Source organism: Copadichromis virginalis, linkage group LG1 (genome assembly GCF_057382275.1).
Source record: "Copadichromis virginalis isolate Kocher_CV1m ecotype Utaka linkage group LG1, C_Virginalis_male_GT1.1, whole genome shotgun sequence".
NCBI classification, from domain to species: Eukaryota; Metazoa; Chordata; class Actinopteri; order Cichliformes; family Cichlidae; genus Copadichromis; species Copadichromis virginalis.
In genome coordinates this window covers 30628867-30650225 of record NC_140618.1, presented here as the reverse complement: position 1 = coordinate 30650225, position 21359 = coordinate 30628867, and the positions used below count along the sequence as shown (strand labels likewise).

At 39.4% G+C, this 21359-nt stretch overlaps 1 protein-coding gene across 1 annotated transcript in view; it reads right to left on the bottom strand.

Moving 5' to 3' along the window:
- The window catches only part of adamts7 (a disintegrin-like and metallopeptidase (reprolysin type) with thrombospondin type 1 motif, 7), a 94820-nt gene that overhangs the window by 65532 nt on the left and 7929 nt on the right, over window positions 1-21359 (bottom strand). The window contains exons 3-7 of the mRNA XM_085458984.1: window positions 18248-18431; window positions 15141-15340; window positions 7017-7100; window positions 6234-6358; window positions 2795-2944 (exon numbers count right to left, since the gene is read on the bottom strand). Coding sequence (XP_085315110.1) covers window positions 2795-2944; window positions 6234-6358; window positions 7017-7100; window positions 15141-15340; window positions 18248-18431 — 743 coding nt within the window. The remainder of the gene's footprint in view (window positions 1-2794; window positions 2945-6233; window positions 6359-7016; window positions 7101-15140; window positions 15341-18247; window positions 18432-21359) is intronic.

Below are 21359 nucleotides of genomic sequence, written 5' to 3'. Positions count from 1 at the left end.
TTTTAACATGTGACGAGTTCCAAGAACAAGTTTGGATTTTAATTTTGAATTGAAAAATCTGCGCTTTGCTTATCGATGAATGAGCATGAAGAAAACCTTAGACAAACTAATCTGACTTCATTAAATCATTAAAATCATAAATGAAGCTTAATCAAACAATTACATGTATGATCATGTGTATTTCAGTATTATAGTTGTTCTTCGTTTCAACAAAGCATAGCAGCATTAATTTTCTCAATTTTAGCCAGAGACCCTGTAAAAAAAGAAAAGGCTTTCTGTTATACTCTAGTAGACATATTCCATCTACAGAATAGCTGTTTTCCAGGGTAATAATACAACTTTACAATACAACAGCTTTTTTTAGATGATTCGCAGCACCATGTTTATACAATATAGTAGCAGGAGACAGTGATGTAGGATTTTCATGGTAACTGGAAGAAATACAGTACACTTGCACCATGTGTATCCTTATCAGTAATATAAAAAAGACCCTCAATAAAGTGGCAAAAAACCAAACAATCAGACCAATCACATAATATAAAACACAGGCAATAACACAAATATATACAATATTTTCTTTTTACCCTTTTAAGCAGTCTAATTGTACCATTGTGGTTTTGAATGAAGAAAATAACTTTCATAGCCTTTCATGCTCTGAATTTATTTTGTCGTCATAATAAGAACACCCTTGTGTTCACAATAGGCTCCCTTCAGCCTAAGACCTGTTCAATCCTTCAAGAAAATAACCTCGACATATATTCAAGGGTAAAACCAAACAAACCATATATATAAATTGTGAAAAATAGGGTCTGTTCAGCACATTTTCAAGGACAAAGTTCCTAAGCTGACTTAATAAAAGTAGTACAAGTACACACTTGTAGTATAGGTTGATCTGAGTACAGTAATTAAGACATAAATTAAGCTATCAACCACTCACTCTTTCAAGTCACAGGAGTCAAGTTGAATTAGCTTGAAGAGGGTGTGATTTATGATTGTATAGATGCAGTCAAGGTGACAATAAGACTATAATGAAAGACTCGACTCCTTCGCGTGTCTCTTGTTTGCTTTGCTCAACAGCAGTCCGTCCGATCTACCTCAGACCTGATGTGTGTGTGTTGACGTAGATCCGAGAACATGCAGGACTGAGTTGTTTGGTTGTGTTCATCCTTTATTCATCTCAAAGAATAATAAAATACATTTTTAAAATACATTTTACGTTATCTATAACCAAGCTGGTCCTCGGGTTCACTTTGGAGATTTTGCTATATCATTTACCTGCAATGCACACACACACACACACACACACACACACACACACACTTTTGGTGTGTATGCTCATAGCAGTCGCCTTTTCAAAACAGCAAGGTTTTGTGTAGTTGTGTGTAGATGGAGTCCAAGCGACAATAAGAGCATAATGAGAGACTCAGCTCTTGCGTGTGTGTGTGTGTGTGTGTGTGTGTGTGTGTGTGTGTGTGTGTGTGTGTGTGTGTGTGTGTGTGTGTGTGTGCACCTGTTGTTTACTTTTCTGAACAACAGCTCATCCGATTCACCGCAGATTTGATGTGTGTATTGCTGTGGACCAAGGACAGGCAGCGTCGGGCATAAAGTTGTTTGGTTGTGCAGTCCTCCATATTTTTTATGTCAACAAAATCTACTATATAAGTTTATTCTTTATTCACAAATCTTGATTATAAATGTTGTTTGCATAAGCTGCTCTTTATTAAACTGGACTTATTGGCCTTACAAATTCACACGAGCACTGGCTCGTTCTTTCTTCTGGGCACATTAACGAGACTTTTCCCTCTTTTCTGCTTTACAACTAAATGTGGGCAGCCTGAATCAGCTGCGAATTTAATAACACGTTGTATTTATGCGGCGACAACTGACTTCAAGCACTCGCTCTTACTTTAAGCCAATAACAGCCAGTTCTGAGCAGACACACTTTGAATGAGTGTTGCACTAGCCGAATACAAATAGCAGTCTGTCCTTGAGGATTATGCGGCTGTAGCAGCAAGGTAACTTTTTTTAATTTTTTTTATTTTATGTTAATGTTTAAACAGTTTGGTTAATTGACCAATAAACAAACAGAGGGCAAAAATCAAATGAAATTAAAATAAGTTCAAATTGAGCAGAAAGCACTAATGTTCTCAGCAAACTGGTTGCTTTGGAATATCAATTATTTTGTCTTCCAAGGTTGTTTCATCCTGTTAAAATTAATACCTGACGAGGGCAACTTTGGTGAGTTTTATAGAGAGAGCAGAGTGGTCTAATTACATACATAATTAAACACTTAGATACACAATTTTCAAATATCATTTGTTTCAGAAAACAGGAAATGTGTTAACACCCTGACTTGAGATCACTTTAGAGTGTTGCTTTTATTTCATGTGTTAATCTATTATTTAGCGTCTTGTGTCGTACTGTTTTTCTTTATTGCTCGGTCTATTGTTATTAGACCAGCAGTTAAAAGAAGAAAGGGTGATATTTAAGAAGATCTTAGTAAAGTACAGTTGTAATGTGTAATGTTGTAATGAAAAAAATGTATTGATGTTTTTTTTACATATCCAGTGTTATAATGGATTTATTTTAGAATATGAAAAGTCGACTCCAGGATCAAACTTCATGTTTTATAAAGAGGCTGATGAACAAGACACTAACAGAGCGTTTGTGCTGACGAACATGACTTTGGCTCGCTGGTGAAACTCGGGGCCTGAATGTTTGCACTGACTGACCTTCCAAAGACTAGAATGCCACAATGGTTGTGTTTGTATGTGTGCATGCACCAAAACCTTACTTGTGTCCTAGCTCGTGTGCTACAGTGAAAGCCAGTGGGAGGCCCGTGTCCTCGCTAATGCTGCAACTGCGATGCGGCTGACACATTCCTGCCACATGCGACAGACCCAGGGTTTCACAAGGTGTGTTGACGGATGCGCAGATGTCCTTTCTGTGGAAAGAAGACGACAGACTGTTGGTCACATATCAGAAGAAGGGGGTGAAGCAATGATTAAAAAATAATAATAATGATCTTTTTATGACTGGAAGCATTCATTCATTCGAGACGTGAATGAATGAATAAAACGCATAACTGGATTTTACATATGCATTACTTTCTACTCAGATCTTATATTTAAAAATATTTAACATATGCAGATAACAGCTCAAATTGCAAATCCAGCTTTTTAAAGCCAGAAGAGTGTTTTAACATTTTTGCTATCACGCTTCCTCCCCTTACAGTGACTTTGTGCTGTGTAGACACAGGTGGAGCATATGAGCTGCTGCTGCTCACACTACTACTTTACTTAGACAAGGTTCATTAGCTAAACAAGGTAGAAAAAGAGAGCAGATCATCTAGGGAACAAGAGGAGGACAGAGGAAATAGAAAAGATATCTGAGTGGTGGGATCATGAAAAGCACAAATGTTTGCCTTCCTTAAGAATGGCTTCTTGAGAGGCACCATTTCTGATGAGGCTTCAGTGAACAGTAGATGGATCAATGTGAAAAGCCAGGTGCATCTCTCGGGTCCTGTGCCAGGTATTTGATTCATTTTTCCCCTGTTTGTTCAGAACATGACTCTCAGATGCTGCTCTCCCGCTCTAGATAGTCTTTTTAGGTCAAGGTCAAGGTCAAGGTCAGATTTATTTATATAGCACATTTCCAACAGCCGATGCTGCACAAAGTGCTTAACAATAACAATAAAATTAAAAACTACAGTGTAATACAATAATAACAGTAGAAACAATAAAATAGAAGAATTGAAACAATACTAACAAATTCAGATAAATCCAAAATGCTTGGGTCATAATGTGTTAAAAGCCAGAGCGTAAAAGTGTGTCTTTAGTAAAGATTTAAATTGCTCAAGAGTTTGAGCAGATCTAATATTAAAGGGGAGACTATTCCAAAGTCTGGGACCTGCCACAGAGAAGGATCTATCACCACGAGATTTGAGGTTAGTCCGTGGAATGGACAACAATAGTTTTGAACTAGATCTCGTGGGTTTTCCTGGAGCATAGGCAGAGAGGAGCTCTGACAAGTAGGGGGGGGCTCGGGCGTTGAGTGACTTAAAAACAAAAAGTAAGAGTTTAAATTGGATCCTGTAGGGGACAGGGAGCCAGTGTAAAGAGGCTAAAATTGGGGTTATATGCTCTCTCCGTTTGGTACCAGTTTTAGGCCTGGCATTAGGGCTGGGCGATATGACCCAAAATTCATATCGCTATATTTTTTAGCTGGATGGCGATATAAGATATATATCTCGATTTTTTTTTTAAAGCCATAAGTTAATAACAAAAAGAGAGTTCTTAGTCACACTGTGTCCCAGATGTCACACGGGCACTTTTATTTACATACAGCGTAGATGTATATGAAGAAATTACTCAAAAATAAATTATCAGCATTTATTAAATAATCATGGTCCATAAATAAAAGAAAATGTTGTTTTTGTGCATAACAAAAAGCTCACAATTGTGCAGTCAAAATGTAAACTAATAGACGCTGAGCGTAATAACAAAGAGACAGATTTCACAGCTGCACCACGTCTCTGAACAAGTGCCATTTGTGGTCCTTATACACACACAGTACGTATCACTCCGCGAGGCTCCTCCCCGGTAGCCGTAATCCTCCGACATCAAGCCGTGCAGCTCCGTAGCTTAGCAAAGTCATATTAAAACATTTTTAACAGATTGCTGAGCGCTGTGTACCACATAAAATCGGTTCGCGGTCAGTAAGCACAACCAGAATTCATACATAAGGCGCACTGTCGAGTTTTGAGAAAATGAAAGGATTTTAGGCCGTGTCGTTAGCGCGGTTAGCTCGTTAGCGCGGTTAGCTCGCTAACACGTTGACGCCGTCCAGCCCCACGCACGGGGCCATCCGCGGTAACTCGCTAACGGAGATTTTCCGCTTTCATCTTGTCATTGCCTGCAGGTGAAGCTATGGGGGAGGCGGAGTTGTGTTCAGTGAAGGAGAGGCGAGGCAGAGTAACGTTGCGTAGAGACAAAAGTGGACGAAAGAGAGGCAAACCTGCGGCTCCACAAGTATAATTATAACGTAACATAGACATATCGATATAAACGATATTGCCACATCTTATATCTCGTATGAAAATATATCGATATTTTTTAAAAAACTCGATATATCGCCCAGCCCTACCTGGCATGTCTTCTTTAATCTTCCACTTTTGTCCAGTTTCCTACATTTTTTAAGGACACACTGCACATTATACAGAAATATGCCAAGTTTTTGGGTAACAGCTCTTCAGGAATCACCTTGATGTGGCAAAGATACTGTTTTATGTCTGTCAAACAGTGTTTTTTTCTTTTGGCATATTTCATAGATTTCGAGTAAAGAAATTGGAACAAACAATTTGTTTTTTGGCAGGTTGTTATTAAATTAGTGCCTAAAGATACAATTTAAAATTGGCTCTTTGCTAAGTTGTGTGAACACAACACTGGTTCATCCCTTGAGTTAAGTGCGTCACAGGTCATTATCAAGCGGCTTAACTAACAAAAAACATTCCTCTGGAATTGGTTAGGTACTGCTTCAAGGCAAACTACCAAAAAATGTGTGGGCACAGTACTTTTGTATCAGTGTCTTTTCCAAAAAGTCAAACTATTACTTCTGAACTGTGACAGTAGAGAAAGGTCGTGCAAACAAAATCTCAGTCATATCACAGACGTTTCAATCTTGGTTGAATGTTATTAACATTGAATTCTAAAGGGAACTAAATAATTTTAGTTTTAATAACAAAATCAGGCATTAGTTGGCCTTTTGTCATTGTCTTGAGAAAAAAAACATGATCTGATTTCAAGCTGCACAGCCCATAAACTGCAGGGCTGAGTAAAAGCATGTAAAAGCTGAGGCTGCGTCTTCTTGTTCCATTACGCCTTGCAATATCACAAATTGATGCCCTGTTGAATAATGCAGAAATGACTGTGGTACTCTTTGGTTCATTTTTGATATTCACCTTGCATTAGCTGTAAGGGTCGCCATAGACACTCGCTTTGCAAAACTGCAAGTATATAAATTTAGCAATATCCTAATCAGTGAGCCATAGGTTTAGTCACCATTGTGTGATCCCACGTTGCCACAGGGCTTAACAGACTAATTTAAACAGGAAACTTTATGATTGCCACTTGCACATCAATATTAACATTACACGCATAGCTGGGCTTTGGGCTCAAACAGTAAAAAGATAAATGTACTACGAAGGAAAGCAGTGATTCGGGTGTATATAGTACCTGGTGAGCAGAACAGCGACATCGTGGTGGAGCGGGTGCTCGTCCCCTTTCATGTTGAGTTTCTTTTGCCACTTACAGAAGCTGTTTAAGCTGTTGTCAGCGTGGTGTGTAATCTTCAAGTCATCCTATCAGCGACATGTCACAATCAGATGAAGAGAAGAAAACATAACAGCAGACAAATCAATCATTAGCAGCTAATGCACTCTAAGTACACAAAATTGCCCAGAATAAGTGCACAGCACAGAGATAAATATGGCTATAAACTGAAATGGAAAACCAAATTGCACCATGACTTTCACATTCGATGAACATAAGGTGATAGCGTCCTTGTCAGTGTTGTATATCTCGGCTATTACTAAGAGTGAGTTTTGTAATTCTAACAGCTGTCAGCAAAACATTTCTGTACATTTTACTGCTTACAATCGGTTTGTACATACAGTACAGCAATCAGAATGACTAAGAAAACCCATTTTCATTTATTTATTGCATAGTTACAAATTGCAAGTATTGACTGCACCCAAGAACCTAAAAGCAAGTAATGTTTAGTAGTTTTCAGTCATTCTGAATGGGATTTCATTCATTAAATGGAAAGAAACCCAGAGAGTAGGTAAAACAGGTCATTCTGACCCACACTTGAAAAAAATAAGAAAACAAAACTGGTAAAACTAACTTTCAGGACACCAAACTATTGAAGAATTTCTGTGGTCAGGAATTTTGGATTTGACTCTTTATATGGAAACTAATAAAACCACCCTTCATTAAAATACAGAAATCTGTTTTTACCTCGTCCTTCTCCAGCAGGATGAGTCGAACAACCACGATGTTGATTGCATTCCCAATACTGGCGTCTCTGTAGAGACCTGCAACCTGGAAGAAAACGTCTTTTAACACTATATTAAAATCAGGGCAGTGGCTAGAAAAATAAACTTGACTGCTGGATTTTCATTTATTAAACACATTTATGCTCAAACTGTACACCCTAGCTAAAGTATCAGCCTAGACCTTTTCAGTTAATAATTTGCAGTTTTCAATTCTTCATTTTCAACATGAATTATCATTTGCATTTTACAAATATTTATTTTTTTTAGAAACCTTTTTCCCCAGCCTTTCATTGTTTTTCTATGCGTGAGTCATGATCTGAATTTTCAAAGAGAGTCTGTGAGCGGGGACCTGTACAGCTTTTTAATACTTTTAACCTCTTAACATCAAAGCTTTCAAATCTATTTATTACAGCTAGTCTCTTTAACTATCAAAAGCCTAAGTACCCTGGTATTTAAAAAGAAATAATTATAGCCTGTAATTATGCACATTTAAAGCAAAACACGTCAGTAGTGGTATGCACACAAACAGCAACACAACATCTGACGTAATTTTTCACCTTTGGGTTTCTGGTTTGCACTCAGGGAATATGGAGGATGTAAAAAGTATTACCCTAAACTCTTCTATTTTTTTCAAATATGGTTCCCTTGAGCACTTTGTCACAAGGTTATTTATGTCTAAAGTGCCAAAATTTAAAGAGTTAGTCAGTAGCTTTAACAGTGGCACAGTCACCATGCAGCAAAAAGGCTCTGGGTTGGGGTAAATAAAGTGCTTTTAGTGCAAAAATAAAGAGCTGGATGAATGCATTAGTCAGTGTTCTTGTGGCCAAAAGATCTCTGAGTGCAAGTAGAAAAGCTGTATATAAATGGTAGCCTGTTTTCTATTCCCACAAGGAAATCCTTTACAAAGGGCAGAAAGCAGCATGAGGTTAATTACTACAGAACAGGGAAGGATCAATTGATTCGTGAAATCTGAAGTGAGAAGCGTGAAAGGAAATCACCTCAGATCTTTGTTGGTCAGTTGATTTGAGAAACCAGAAATGAGAAGCATGAAAGAAAAACCTGAGAGGTGGAAGGAACTCGCTGGGATATAAAACTCTAAGCATCATTATCAACAGAGACTGATAGAACAGCAGGTTTCAATGCATTTTTTGGGGAAGAGCATGAAAAGCTGCTTACAACAGGTTGGGATCGTGGCTCAAGAGTTGGGAGTTCGCCTTGTAATCGGAAGGTTGCCGGTTCGAGCCCCGGTTTGGACAGTCTCGGTCGTTGTGTCCTTGGGCAAGACACTTCACCCGTTGCCTACTGGTGGTGGTCAGAGGGCCTGGTGGCGCCAGTGTCCGGCAGCCTCGCTTCTGTCAGTGTGCCCCAGGGTGGCTGTGGCTATAATGTAGCTCGCCATCACCAGTGTGTGAATGGGTGGATGAATGGATATGTAAAGCGCTTTGGGGTCCTTAGGGACTAGTAAAGCCCTATATAAATACAGGCCATTTACCATTATTGCTTTAGCATTAAAAAGAAAGTGTGCTTCAGACAGTATGCTTTTCGGGACGTAATACAAGTCTGGAACTGGGGTGTCTGAATTTGACCATTTGTTTCCTAACTTAGCACCAGGTTAGTTTTGCAGAGGTGAAGCAGGAATTCAACTCTTCCCTCTATATTGCCTTATTTTCTTCCTCACATACAGCACCATGAATGCCTCTGAGAGGAGACCATTGAAACACACACTCGTGGTTTGTACAAAAATCACATTCTGCCCCGTTTACAAAAAGGTCAACCTTTCTCCTGCCTTTGACTACCTCTCTTCTGAACAGCTATAAACAAGCATTCTGTAACTATGATTGTTTATGGGATGCGGTTCGTTCCACTGCTACACTGATCCAGGCTGCGAAAGTCATTGTAATTCAGATGGAAGTTCATTTTAAAGGACGGTTTTCTAGCAGTTTTACAGATAGACCTCGAAATACAGTGGGGCAAAAAAGTATTTAGTCAGCCACCGATTGTGCAAGTTCCCCCACCTAAAATGATGACAGAGGTCAGTAATTTGCACCAGAGGTACACTTCAACTGTGAGAGACAGAATGTGAAAAAAAAATCCATGAATCCACATGGTAGGATTTGTAAAGAATTTATTCGTAAATCAGGGTGGAAAATAAGTATTTGGTCAATAACAAAAATACAACTCAATACTTTGTAACATAACCTTTGTTGGCAATAACAGAGGTCAAACGTTTACTATAGGTCTTTACCAGGTTTGCACACACAGTAGCTGGTATTTTGGCCCATTCCTCCATGCAGATCTTCTCGAGGGCAGTGATGTTTTGGGGCTGTCGCCGAGCAACACGGACTTTCAACTCCCGCCACAGATTTTCTATGGGGTTGAGGTCTGGAGACTGGCTAGGCCACTCCAGGACTTTCAAATGCTTCTTACGGAGCCACTCCTTTGTTGCCCGGGCGGTGTGTTTTGGATCATTGTCATGTTGGAAGACCCAGCCTCGTTTCATCTTCAAAGTTCTCACTGATGGAAGGAGGTTTTGGCTCAAAATCTCACGATACATGGCCCCATTCGTTCTGTCCTTAACACGGATCAGTCGTCCTGTCCCCTTGGCAGAAAAACAGCTCCATAGCATGATGTTTCCACCCCCATGCTTCACAGTAGGTATGGTGTTCTTGGGATGCAACTCAGTATTCTTCTTCCTCCAAACACGACGAGTTGAGTTTATACCAAAAAGTTCTACTTTGGTTTCATCTGACCACATGACATTCTCCCAATCCTCTGCTGTATCATCCATGTGCTCTCTGGCAAACTTCAGACGGGCCTGGACATGCACTGGCTTCAGCAGCGGAACACGTCTGGCACTGCGGGATTTGATTCCCTGCCGTTGTAGTGTGTTACTGATGGTGACCTTTGTTACTTTGGTCCCAGCTCTCTGCAGGTCATTCACCAGGTCCCCCCGTGTGGTTCTGGGATCTTTGCTCACCGTTCTCATGATCATTTTGACCCCACGGGATGAGATCTTGCGTGGAGCCCCAGATCGAGGGAGATTATCAGTGGTCTTGTATGTCTTCCATTTTCTGATGATTGCTCCCACAGTTGATTTTTTTCACACCAAGCTGCTTGCCTATTGTAGATTCACTCTTCCCAGTCTGGTGCAGGTCTACAATACTTTTCCTGGTGTCCTTCGAAAGCTCTTTGGTCTTGGCCATGGCGGCGTTTGGAGTCTGACTGTTTGAGGCTGTGGACAGGTGTCTTTTATACAGATGATGAGTTCAAACAGGTGCCATTCATACAGGTAACGAGTGGGGGACAGAAAAGCTTCTTACAGAAGACGTTACAGGTCTGTGAGAGCCAGAGATTTTCCTTGTTTGAGGTGACCAAATACTTATTTTCCACCCTAATTTACGAATAAATTCTTTACAAATCCTACCATGTGGATTCATGGATTTTTTTTTTCACATTCTGTCTCTCACAGTTGAAGTGTACCTCTGGTGCAAATTACTGACCTCTGTCATCATTTTAAGTGGGGAAACTTGCACAATCGGTGGCTGACTAAATACTTTTTTGCCCCACTGTATGCTGTTGATTATGGGAAGCATTTACGTTTGAGCAAACATAGTTAAAAGGGGGAAAAAAAATTAATTGAAACCTCATTTTATAATGTACTTTATTTTATACTTTCACCCCAGTTTAAATCCATTGGCGTGTTTTTTCGTACATGAATTGTGTATTCATGGTTCATACTATGTTGAAGAAAGGGCATACGTCACTGGACATATCCCTTCATTTTCTTGCTGCTGGACAAAATCCCTACAAACTAAACCTTCTGTACAAATCATAAAACTGAGGCACTTCAGACAGAACAACTCCGGCACCGATAAAAGACTTCATTCATCAAAAATTATTTTTATAACCTCACTGTTGTGTCATTCAAAGATGTTTTCAGAGCATATAACAAACAACAGCAGCATTTTTGTTAAACAACCTTATCATCATTTCATATCATCTTTATCCACTTTTTCATACTCTGTGACTTGTGAGTACAAACAAAGCTGTGGCTTTTTAAAGCTCATGTATTTTTCTCCACAACAATGTGCTGTTGTTGTAACACGTTTCCCCTCGGCCCACAGAGTGCTGTGCTAATGTTTCGCTCGACTGTTAGCTCAAAGTGATACGAGGGTGTCATCCTTGTGAATACACAATGATTTTCCATTCGATTGGCTGCGCTGTGGGTTATGAATTTTTTCATAAATCCTTACTCTGTGTGCACAGAAAACAGCAGAAGACAGAAAACATGAGCCTCTTGCATGGTTGACGATTTCAAGACATCGCTGGTGAGGAGACAATAGAGCAACTGGCGGATAAGGAAGATGATGACATTGTTTGAACGGTTTGTTTCCCTTGAAGCTCTGCAAGCTTGTTTGGGCGTTTAAAGTTCAAAGCTATGTAAGCTGCTATGTAACACTGTAAAGAAATTTAAAAAAGAACCGCAGGAGGATGTGGAGAATAATAGCTGCTTCCTCCTTGTATTGCTGTGTGCTAGGTCAGTATATCTGTGTCCTTTTCTGTCAGTGAATTGCATTTCCTGATATTATGTCCTCTGATAGAACTTTCAGGTGCTGCGGTCTGAGTCAACATGGCACTAATTTGGAAAACTCCCTCATGCGCTACTCAGTAATAGTGAAGTCACTTTACTAGATCCATGAATACGATATAGTAATAACATTGATTGCAGAGTTGTGGCGTGACATGGTTGGAAAAAAGGAGAGAAAGAAAAAGTCTTTTTTATCATGATGCTTTAAAGAAAATCTGAAAATTTTCAATCAAAATGCACCAGATATTCATCCTTCAACTCTACATTAAAATAAATTCTAAAACTATTCCTCTGTGTGCTAGTATTAGTTTAAATGGAGGCACTATTTGTCCAATAGTGCCTCCACAGTGTAGTTCTCCACATTCCCTGGAGACACAAATCCCCTTCCGGGTGAGATAAAATGGCCTAGTTGCATCCTCCCTACTTACATTAATAACTGTTCATTTTTATAGATAGTTCCCCTTTTTCAGAGGTACAAAATGAATTGGTCGATTTATTGACAAGCAGTATTTGGTAGGACTGGGCGATATATATCGAGTTTTTAAATATATTAATATATTTTTTTGCGAGGTATGAGATGTGACAATATCGTTTATATTGATTCAGTATATGTTACATTATAATTATACTTGCGGAGCCGCAAGTTTGCCTCTGTTTTGTCCACTTTTGTCTCTACGCAACGTTACTCTGCCTCACTTCTCTCCTTCACTGAACACAACTCTCCCTCCCCCATCGCTTGCAGGCAACGATAAGATGGACACGGCAGCTATCCGCTGCCGGCGGAGCTCACGGGCGCGTCACTGCAACTCCCCCTGGCTTCTGCTCCGCGGCTGCTGAGTGAGCCCTCATCTGGGACTCTCCTCAGCTCTTTCTGGGGTAGTGGCACAGCTGCCCCTCTGTTGGTCTGGATGTCTGGAGTTTTGATCTCCTCCATACCTGCTTCATGCCCTGGAGGACGGAGCTGTGGCCCCCCCACACCCTCTAGCAGATCATTACATGAAGGAACCTTTTAAAAATCAAGTGCGTCCATGCTCACAGGTGTACACACGGGTGCTCACACACACAAACCACACCCTTTTTGGCTCCTACCTCAAAGCACACTGTACGCTGTCGATCTTACGTGCTGCACAATAATGTTTAATATTTAGTACTTACTGTTATATTCCCATATATCATCGTGATGTTGTTTATTATGTTGCTCTTTTTTTCCTCTTCTGCTTGTTTTCTCTTTTTTCTTTCTCAACAGGTGATCCAGGTGATTGATATATGGATTTTTTTGTCTGCTTATTTTGTTGGTTTTTGTTTTTTGCCCTTTATCCCCGTCCCTCTTCCCCGCTGTTTTTCTTTCCCTCTTTCTTTTCCCCAGTCAAGTCTGTCCCATGTTTAGCAAGTGAAAATAAAATAAAATAAACAATAAAAGGTAAATTAAATAGACCATTAAGGCAAGGCTGGGATGGTCCATTTGGTAAAGTAAATCCGTTGGGCATCTTTCTTTGCCTTTAGACAATAATTCTGATGGCAAAAGAGCCAAACGGGACAGGCAAAAAAAAAAAAAAAAAAAAAAAAAAACTATCAAAGAGGATCTGGTCGGTAAAAAGAAAACATTTGGAGATTACTATTTTACTATTACTATTTAGTGCACGACCTAAAATCCTTTCAGTTTCTCAAAAATCAAAAGCGCGCCTTTTGTATGAATTGTGGTTGTGCTTACTCACCACGAACCGATTTTATGTGGTACACGGCGCTCAACAATCTGTCAAAAAAAGTTTTAGTACGAGTTTTGTAAGCTACAAAGCTGCACCGCTTGATGGATTGTCGGAGCATTACAGCTACGGTAGTCAGAAGCCTTGCTGAGTGATACGTACTGTGCTTCAACGTAATATTACTGTACTGTGTAATATTATAAGGACCACAAATGGCACCTGTTAAGAGACGTGGTTACGAAGCGGATTTCAAACTTAAGGTTGTCAGTCACGCAGTAGAACTTGGGAACAGAGCAGCTGCGAAATCTGTCTTTGTTATTATGCTCAGCGTCTTTTTAGTTTACATTTTGACTGCACGATTCAGCCAAAGAATATCGAGATATGAATTTTGGGTGATATCGCCCAGTCCTAGTATTTGGTAACTTATCACTGGAACTCTCCATAGAAGGTCCAAAAAGATGTAAACACAAGTGAAGAAGACTGAGAAACCAAAATAAATGTATTAGAGTGAGAAATCTTTTGTACCACATCGTTGATTTGGCCTTAAAAAGGAGTGAATGTGTCAACCAGCTCAGCAACACCAAAAGACCTGAAAGACCACGTGATCGAACACTTCAGTCTCTGATTAAGAAAATCCCTTCACGTGACTGCTGAAGGAAGAAGCAGGATGAATTATTTAGAGGCAAGAGTTTCTTTTTTTAGATTCAGCCAAATATGATGAGGTGTTGCTTTACAGTGGAAATGGATAATGACATAGAAGTAAACTGCCAAAGATGCCCAAGTGTCAGGGACTGTCTGTGACCCAGATTTTGAGTTTATTTTTGTATTTGTGATTGAAAGGATGTTAAGTTCTAGTATTATTATCAGTTTGCCTTGAGTTTTAAGTCTAGTTTAGGTTCATCTATGTCTCCTTAGTTATGAGTCTTTTCTCAGTGTTTTACTTTCAGTTACGCCTGTGTGTTTGTCTCTGCGTGTTCTATGTTCTAATTGTCCGGCTGGTGTTTTCATGTCTACATCTGTCCATGTTTTATTTTGAAAAGTCTGGTGTGTCCATGTTTAACGTGTTTAGTTTTTCTTCCCCTGTGGCGTCATTATGTTTATTCCGGTCAGCTGTTTCCCCATGTGTTTCCACTTGCCCTGATCACCTCCTGTGTGTATTTAGTCTGTGTGTTTTCATTCAGTCTTTGTTAGGTCGTCTGTTTTCCTTCCCTCCACATCACATCAAGTTCCATGTACTTCATGATTCTGCTCAGGTCGTGTTCACGTTTCATGTTCTTGTTTCTTCATCATAGTTTCTTGCACATTCCTGGTCAGAATCATGTTCACGTCTGTGTTCATAGTTACCACAGTTTAGTTTTTAGTTTAGTTTTCAACCCTGCTGTTCGCCTTTTGCTTTATTTTTGTAGTCATGTCTAACTCGCCATAATAAACGCCTCGCTTTTTGTTTAAACCCAGTTTGGTTTCCTTCCGTGTCCGCGGTTGGATCCTCCTTCTCACTCCCACCAAGAGCTTCTCAAGGCAAGTGAATGGTCTATTATCCAATAGCCAAGTCAGTCACCTGATCTCAGCCCAGTGAAGCATGCTTTTTAAAGACCCTCAGACAAGCAGCAGCTGAAGGCTGTTGCAGGAAGGGGCTGGCAGAGCATCTCAAAGGAGGAAACGCAGCATTTGCACAAGCACATTAAGCTACTACTTCATCTAAAGTCTGTATATAAAGACACAGGCTGGCAGTCATCGCTTCATTGTTGATGCCTATACCTGTAGCGTAATAGTATTATTAATATCGAATACTTACAATATTCATGACAGCAAGTATGTAACTTTCCACAGCTTTGCTCCCATGATAGTCCACCATTTTGGGGTCAGCCACCACCAGCGTTTCCACCCATTTCTCTTTGCTGACAGAGCGTTGACGAATTCTTCTCCTCCTTCTCTGCTGCCTGCGCTCCCAACGCTCCCGCTGTCTCTCAATGTCTTTAAAGCTTTGATGATAATCTGCAGAAGGGAAATATAAATAGATATTAAAATCTTTCACACTGACACACAACAACAAAGACTAACTGTGACTTTATCTTGTCACATGTAGTACACAGTGCTGTTAAACAAATCTTTGCCCTTGGTCATCCTCTTCAGCAATCTCTAGCTGATCTTTCTGAGTATTTTCTGATCGTGTCTTTATTGGATTAGACAAAAACACATATAATAGATATACACATGCATACTAGGAAAATGCTTAGCACTTGGGCAGGAACCTCCAAGCACATACAGACATACGGATGACAAACACAGCATACAAATGAACACAAGTGAAGCGAGCTCAGAGAAAAGGTCACGTGTTGTTTGTTTGCACAATAAAGGCCACTCTGTTTGTCAGCTGCAAAAAAGTCAATGTTTCATCCTCCTTATTATATTGTTAAAAACTTTAACATTTACATACTCTGGGACAGGAAGCACAGTGGGCACACCAACAGCAGACACACATATATTACTGTTGCTATGACGAAGCCGAAATATCAGCTTCAGAAATGAATGAGAATTACCGGATACACCTCAGTTCACAGACCACTCAGACTCAGATCATTCTGTAGTGTTATTTATCAATCAGTTTAAACTGACATGGATGCAACGGTTAGCATTTTGTGCTGCGAAAGCCAAAAAAAAAAGTCTCAGTCAGGCTGATCTAAGGGTGCAGTGAAGCCTGGAGTATGTAAAATGTAATGTAGCAGTTTACGCATTAGCCAATTCAATTCAGTTTTATTTATAAAGCACCAAATCATGACAACAGTCATCTCAAGGTACTTATAAATAAAGATAAAGACCCTACAACAATACAGAGAAAACCTCAACAATCGGATGACCGGCTATGAGCAAGCGCTCCCCCCCTCCCTGTGACTGGTAGGGGGTGAGGGCAGGGGGACAGAACAAAAGACATGTTATGGAAGAGCGCCAGAGATTAATAACAGCTAGTGATTAAATGCAAAGTGGTGTATAATCACATTTTGAGTGAGAAAAGGTGAGTGATGGTGCTGTCCCCAACGACATCTAGATGAGTTGGATAGAGATGAGTCTGCTGTCAGATGCTGTACGAAGATCATGACATCAAGGAAGACCCAACAAGTGAAAGACTCTTAGTCCTGATTTCAAGAGGACACAAATCCTTTGTTTGCATCAAAAAGAGCATCAAACATCAAAATGCTGCCAAATAGGGAACAATCTGCTGTAAGTAAGCAGCTGAAAATAGCTTGAGCAGTTGTTCTCAAACCATTTCTTCCATTTCCTGCTTCAGAAGCTAAAAAAGTCTTCAATTCAAAACATGACCCTATCATGGTTATATGTATATAAATGTACATATAACCGTCATATGGTAAGCAACGAAACTAAGCTGAAGGTTTAGTGAAATAATAAGGCATTTCCTCCTACATAAATCATCTTCATTCAACTTACTCTCAGTTCATATTTGTGGTTCACACACCCTCCCAGTTTATGAACCACAGCCACACAGAAAGAAAAATCTCTAGGATTGGCTGACATATAGCGATACAGTGATTAAGTGCACAATTTAAACACAGGCCTAGAGGGGACGCGCTTAATGATTTGAAAATTCTGATATTACAGAAACTGCTTAAATCAACGTTCAGACCTTATCAGTCTGTTCAGCAAGCTGAAAAGAAATAACAATATAAATGCTAAATGTGTATTTAATCAATTAAAACCATACACAAGCTTCTTTGTCCTTGAAAATGCATCTGTGCTATCATTCTTTAGAAATCAAAACAAGTAATTTACTTTGCAATTTGGAAGATGCAATGAAGTTCATGTATTTCAGTGCAAGTAATAAGCTAATAATACATCTTTCCAAATACAAAAAACTGAGCTTGATTGGTGTTTAAAGTAGTGTTTAAAGTAATACTTAGGCACAACTATAACTCTGCCCTGATATTTTGTTGTTGGTGTTGTTGTTAAGCTGATTCTGAAAGCAAACCCTCAAATCCTCTGGGACATCTATTTTTTTTCCAGGGCCAATTAATTCAACTCAGAATTTTAAGCAGCTGGTTTACGAACGTCTGCATTTCAGTGGCTTTATTCTTCTAACCTCTGCAGATTATTACCAGGAGACAAATGAAAGACAAGAGATTACTTATAATCATCTTTCTCATCATTCAGTGCTTAGTAGCTAATGAGTTATCAGTATTTTGACTTTTAAATTAAGCATTTTCATTGAACAAGTAAAGAGATTTAAGGCCTTAAGATATGTAAATATAGTACTTATCTCCACTGCTGTTACAAAAAAACAAAAACTTGCACATCACCATGACCTTAATCACACTGGGAGCTGTTGGTATTTTGCGGCTTCTGTATTTGCAAGAAAAAAATAATGTACTGACGCAATATGAAGGCTTACATTTTAGCCACAAATGTTGTCTTTACAGTACAAACATTGATCATTTAGTTTTCAAACTGCCTCCTCTTGCTGCACGCCACACACAGCGACCTACTCGAATGGGGGAGACATGATAAGATGATGGAGGTCAGCTGCATGGGTCAGGCTCCCCTGGCACCACACTCTGAACCCACTGCTCCTCGCCTTCCCTGCAGCTGAGCCACAACCCACACCCTGTCACACTCATTTTTAAGATATTAACAGATATTAGCTTTGCCTTAACTACAGAAAAAAATCTTTCGGTAATGCATCCGTTTACGTGTTTCCATGAATGCTCAATCATTCAGGGAAGGAAGCACCGGAAAGTTAATGGTGTTCATCTGGATCCAGATGAAAACAATCAACTTTCTGGTGCATCTGTTTGTACTACAAATCGTTAGTTTGACATCCTGTTTAAAAAAAAAAGTATAATTTCTATGCTGTGCTTTCTTTGCTAATGTAAGTAAATGTGCACGATTTACCTTTGATTCCACAGGTACCGTTGAAAGGTCGTTTCCCTGAGATGGGCTGTATGACTGGGCTCCAGGAGGGAGGAGACACATGCCGTTTGTAGATGGCATGGGCCTGTGGTGCTGATGTTTCATCACTTGATGTCTCCAGAGGCTGAATAAAGAACTCTTCATCAGACAACTTGAAGAGTCCCGTCTAAAGAAACAAAGAGCTGTAAGTCAGTTCTTCAAATCTCTTTAAACTATTTTAACTGTTGCCAAAGAGCGAACTGCTGAAATATTGAGAAACAAAACATTGCTCTTGATTTGCTCTTCTGTCGTCAAAGATACAGTATGTAATGGGTAGGCAAGACATCACACAACTGCATACAACATTGATTAGTAAGTTAATCCAAGTTTTTGACAAGAAAATTGATCAGAAGCATTTTTATATATTATGCTCTGCAATAAGGCGTTTTCTCTCACGGTGCCATATTTAATGATCTTACTTTAATGAACTTACATCACCTTACACCATAAACAACTGAAGATGTCCGCTTTTGAGTATTTTGATTGGAGAATTGCAAAAAAGTGGAGACACTGTGTTTGCAAAGTATTTAAAATCTACATGTAGCCAGCAACATCTTTTAAAAAAAACAAAACGTTGCAACAACAGGATTTCTTTTTACCATGCCAGGTGTTTGGAAACTGAGATCAGCTGCTCTAGTTCTCTAGAAATTGAATTGTTCTTTTTCTTGTTCCAGCTACTCCAAACCTTCTTTGTCTATTTTTCCCCCATTTCATAACGTATCAAATGTTTGCAGTGGGAACAAAATCTGGGCTGCAGGTTGGCCAAGCAGCACTCTTTAACTATGCAGTCTGTTACTTTATGTGCTGCAAGTGTTCAATCCAAGTCCCTAATTTTTATGGTAGTAAAATGATGCATTTGCATTTTTAAAGGCAAACTGGCCCCAGAGTGTACTCCACCTCTGACCCACAGCTGAGAGGCTCCAGCCTGGCACAACCCTGAACTGAACAAGCAGTTAAGAAAATACAACCTGAATAAACGCGCTAAGTAGTACTTTCTAAAACTGTTTTTAATTTTTTTTTAATATTTAATATTATTAAATACAAATATTATTATTAATATATATAAACATTACATACAGTATTGAAGACTAGTGAATAAAAATGCACAAGCACATGAAAACACTTCGAGTAAGCTCCCACTGAAACAGCAAAAACAGCCCCAAGTCATAATTTTTCTGTCGTACGACTGAGCCGGGGAAAAGATCAAATGTCTTTTAAGCAACTGCATAGTAAATCAGGCAGGCAGGCACTAGGCCAAAACCAAATTCCCCTAGGCCCCCCGTTGACCATCGCTGTCTTATATTTCATTCTTATCCACCCTCTGCTCCAGTTAATCCCTTTTTCATCTTACACAGTGTCCAAGTGAAGCTCAGGCAGGAGGGCTGGCCGTTATATCCGAAGCCCACACACTAAAAGCTGAGCAGCAAAAATAGTTTTCATCTCATCTCCAAAAAAATACAATATCAAAGATATGCTGGCTTTAAAGGTTGGCTGTTGGTTGGTGCTGACATTTCCCAAAATCCTGCATCATTCCAATTTAGAGTCAAGTGTACTGACTGAGGTAACAGGTTGAGTAAATAACACAGAACCTTCAAATGTAACATTTGAAATGTAAAATAAGCCATTAAACACATCAGTTAATCTAACATGTTCTTGTTTTAATCTGTCTTAGTAAATGCAATCACAGCTCACTGGATAACAATTTCAGTGCTCACTGGACCAATGCAGTAAATCAGGGGTGAAATGAAATCCAGTCATTAAAGTATGTTTCTATTGTAACCGAGTTTCCTTTTCAAATACCTGCATACCATTTAAGCTGTTTTAGCCTGACCACAGTGGAGGTGCGTATGGAAGCTGATCTACAACTTCGGCCCAGCTCCTTTTCTTTCTCTCTGACTCAGTTGGTGTTATTTGTCTTGTGTACTATGTTAAGTGTGGGAGGCTCTTTCTCCAGTTTGAAGGAAATGCACGGAGGCAAGAACAATAGTCATGCCGGGAAATATATTGTGGTTGGAATAATCTTTTGTGATTTCGTATTTGGGAGGAAACTTACACACATAGTTAACATATAAATATGTAATATATTTCAGTAAGAAAGGGAGGCTTGTTGATCTGAAGTTTTGAGTCATTTGGGAAGTGTTGCAGTCTGTCAACATGATAAGAGTCACAATCACAGGAAGAAACCGTCCTGAAACTACAGGTTTCTGGCTGTGATCTAAAACATGAGGACTTATGGGACTCCTTTGCAAGATGCTCTTTTGTGCAGCACTTCAGCTTTGAAAGTGAAGAATAATCTGCAGACAGTCAAAGAAGATGACGCACGTAAAATCGACTCTATCAACGTTAAAGATGTGTAAATGAATTTTCTATCAAAGTTTCTTCATATGTAATATCAGTCAGCTTTGAAAAACGAAAAAAGGATCACATTGGAAACATGTTTTACTTTCATCAATATACTTGGTTCTTATAAAGCAAACTAATAAGTGCCTTCAATATTCAAAAATACTCTTAATCTCATCACTGTCTGTGTTTTACCAAAAGCAGACAGGCTGAGCTCTGGCAAGTGAACCAAGCTGAGGTGCTGGCAGAAGTTTACTTGCTGCTTTGCACCACAATAATTAGTTACCTGCATAGACTGTGTGCTAAGGATCAGTACTTTGAACCTGCATTCTTTCTTGTGAGTGCCAGCAGTGAGCAGCTCCTCATGTTGTGAAAAAGAAGTCCAGTTGTATAAAAGTCTGAGAAAACCCCAGTAAACACTTTCCTAATTAAATTATGGCTTCGGCTGTCGGCCTAAAGTTTCACTCATTACATGGATGCAAAACAGGGCATACTTTAGGGCAGGCCAACCTTATAAATGTCAAGTCGCTATCGTGCGAGTGTGGAGTGTCGCTCCAATTTTTTCACTCAGAATCACCAGATGTGACATCTGGTTTCAAACAGGATTTCACAAACTAATGTGTGACGTCACTTTGGCTGTGTCAGTCTTTTATATATGGTCTGTGGTTGTCTGCAAACACTTTTTTACTTTGTTTTATGTTTAGATCAACATGCT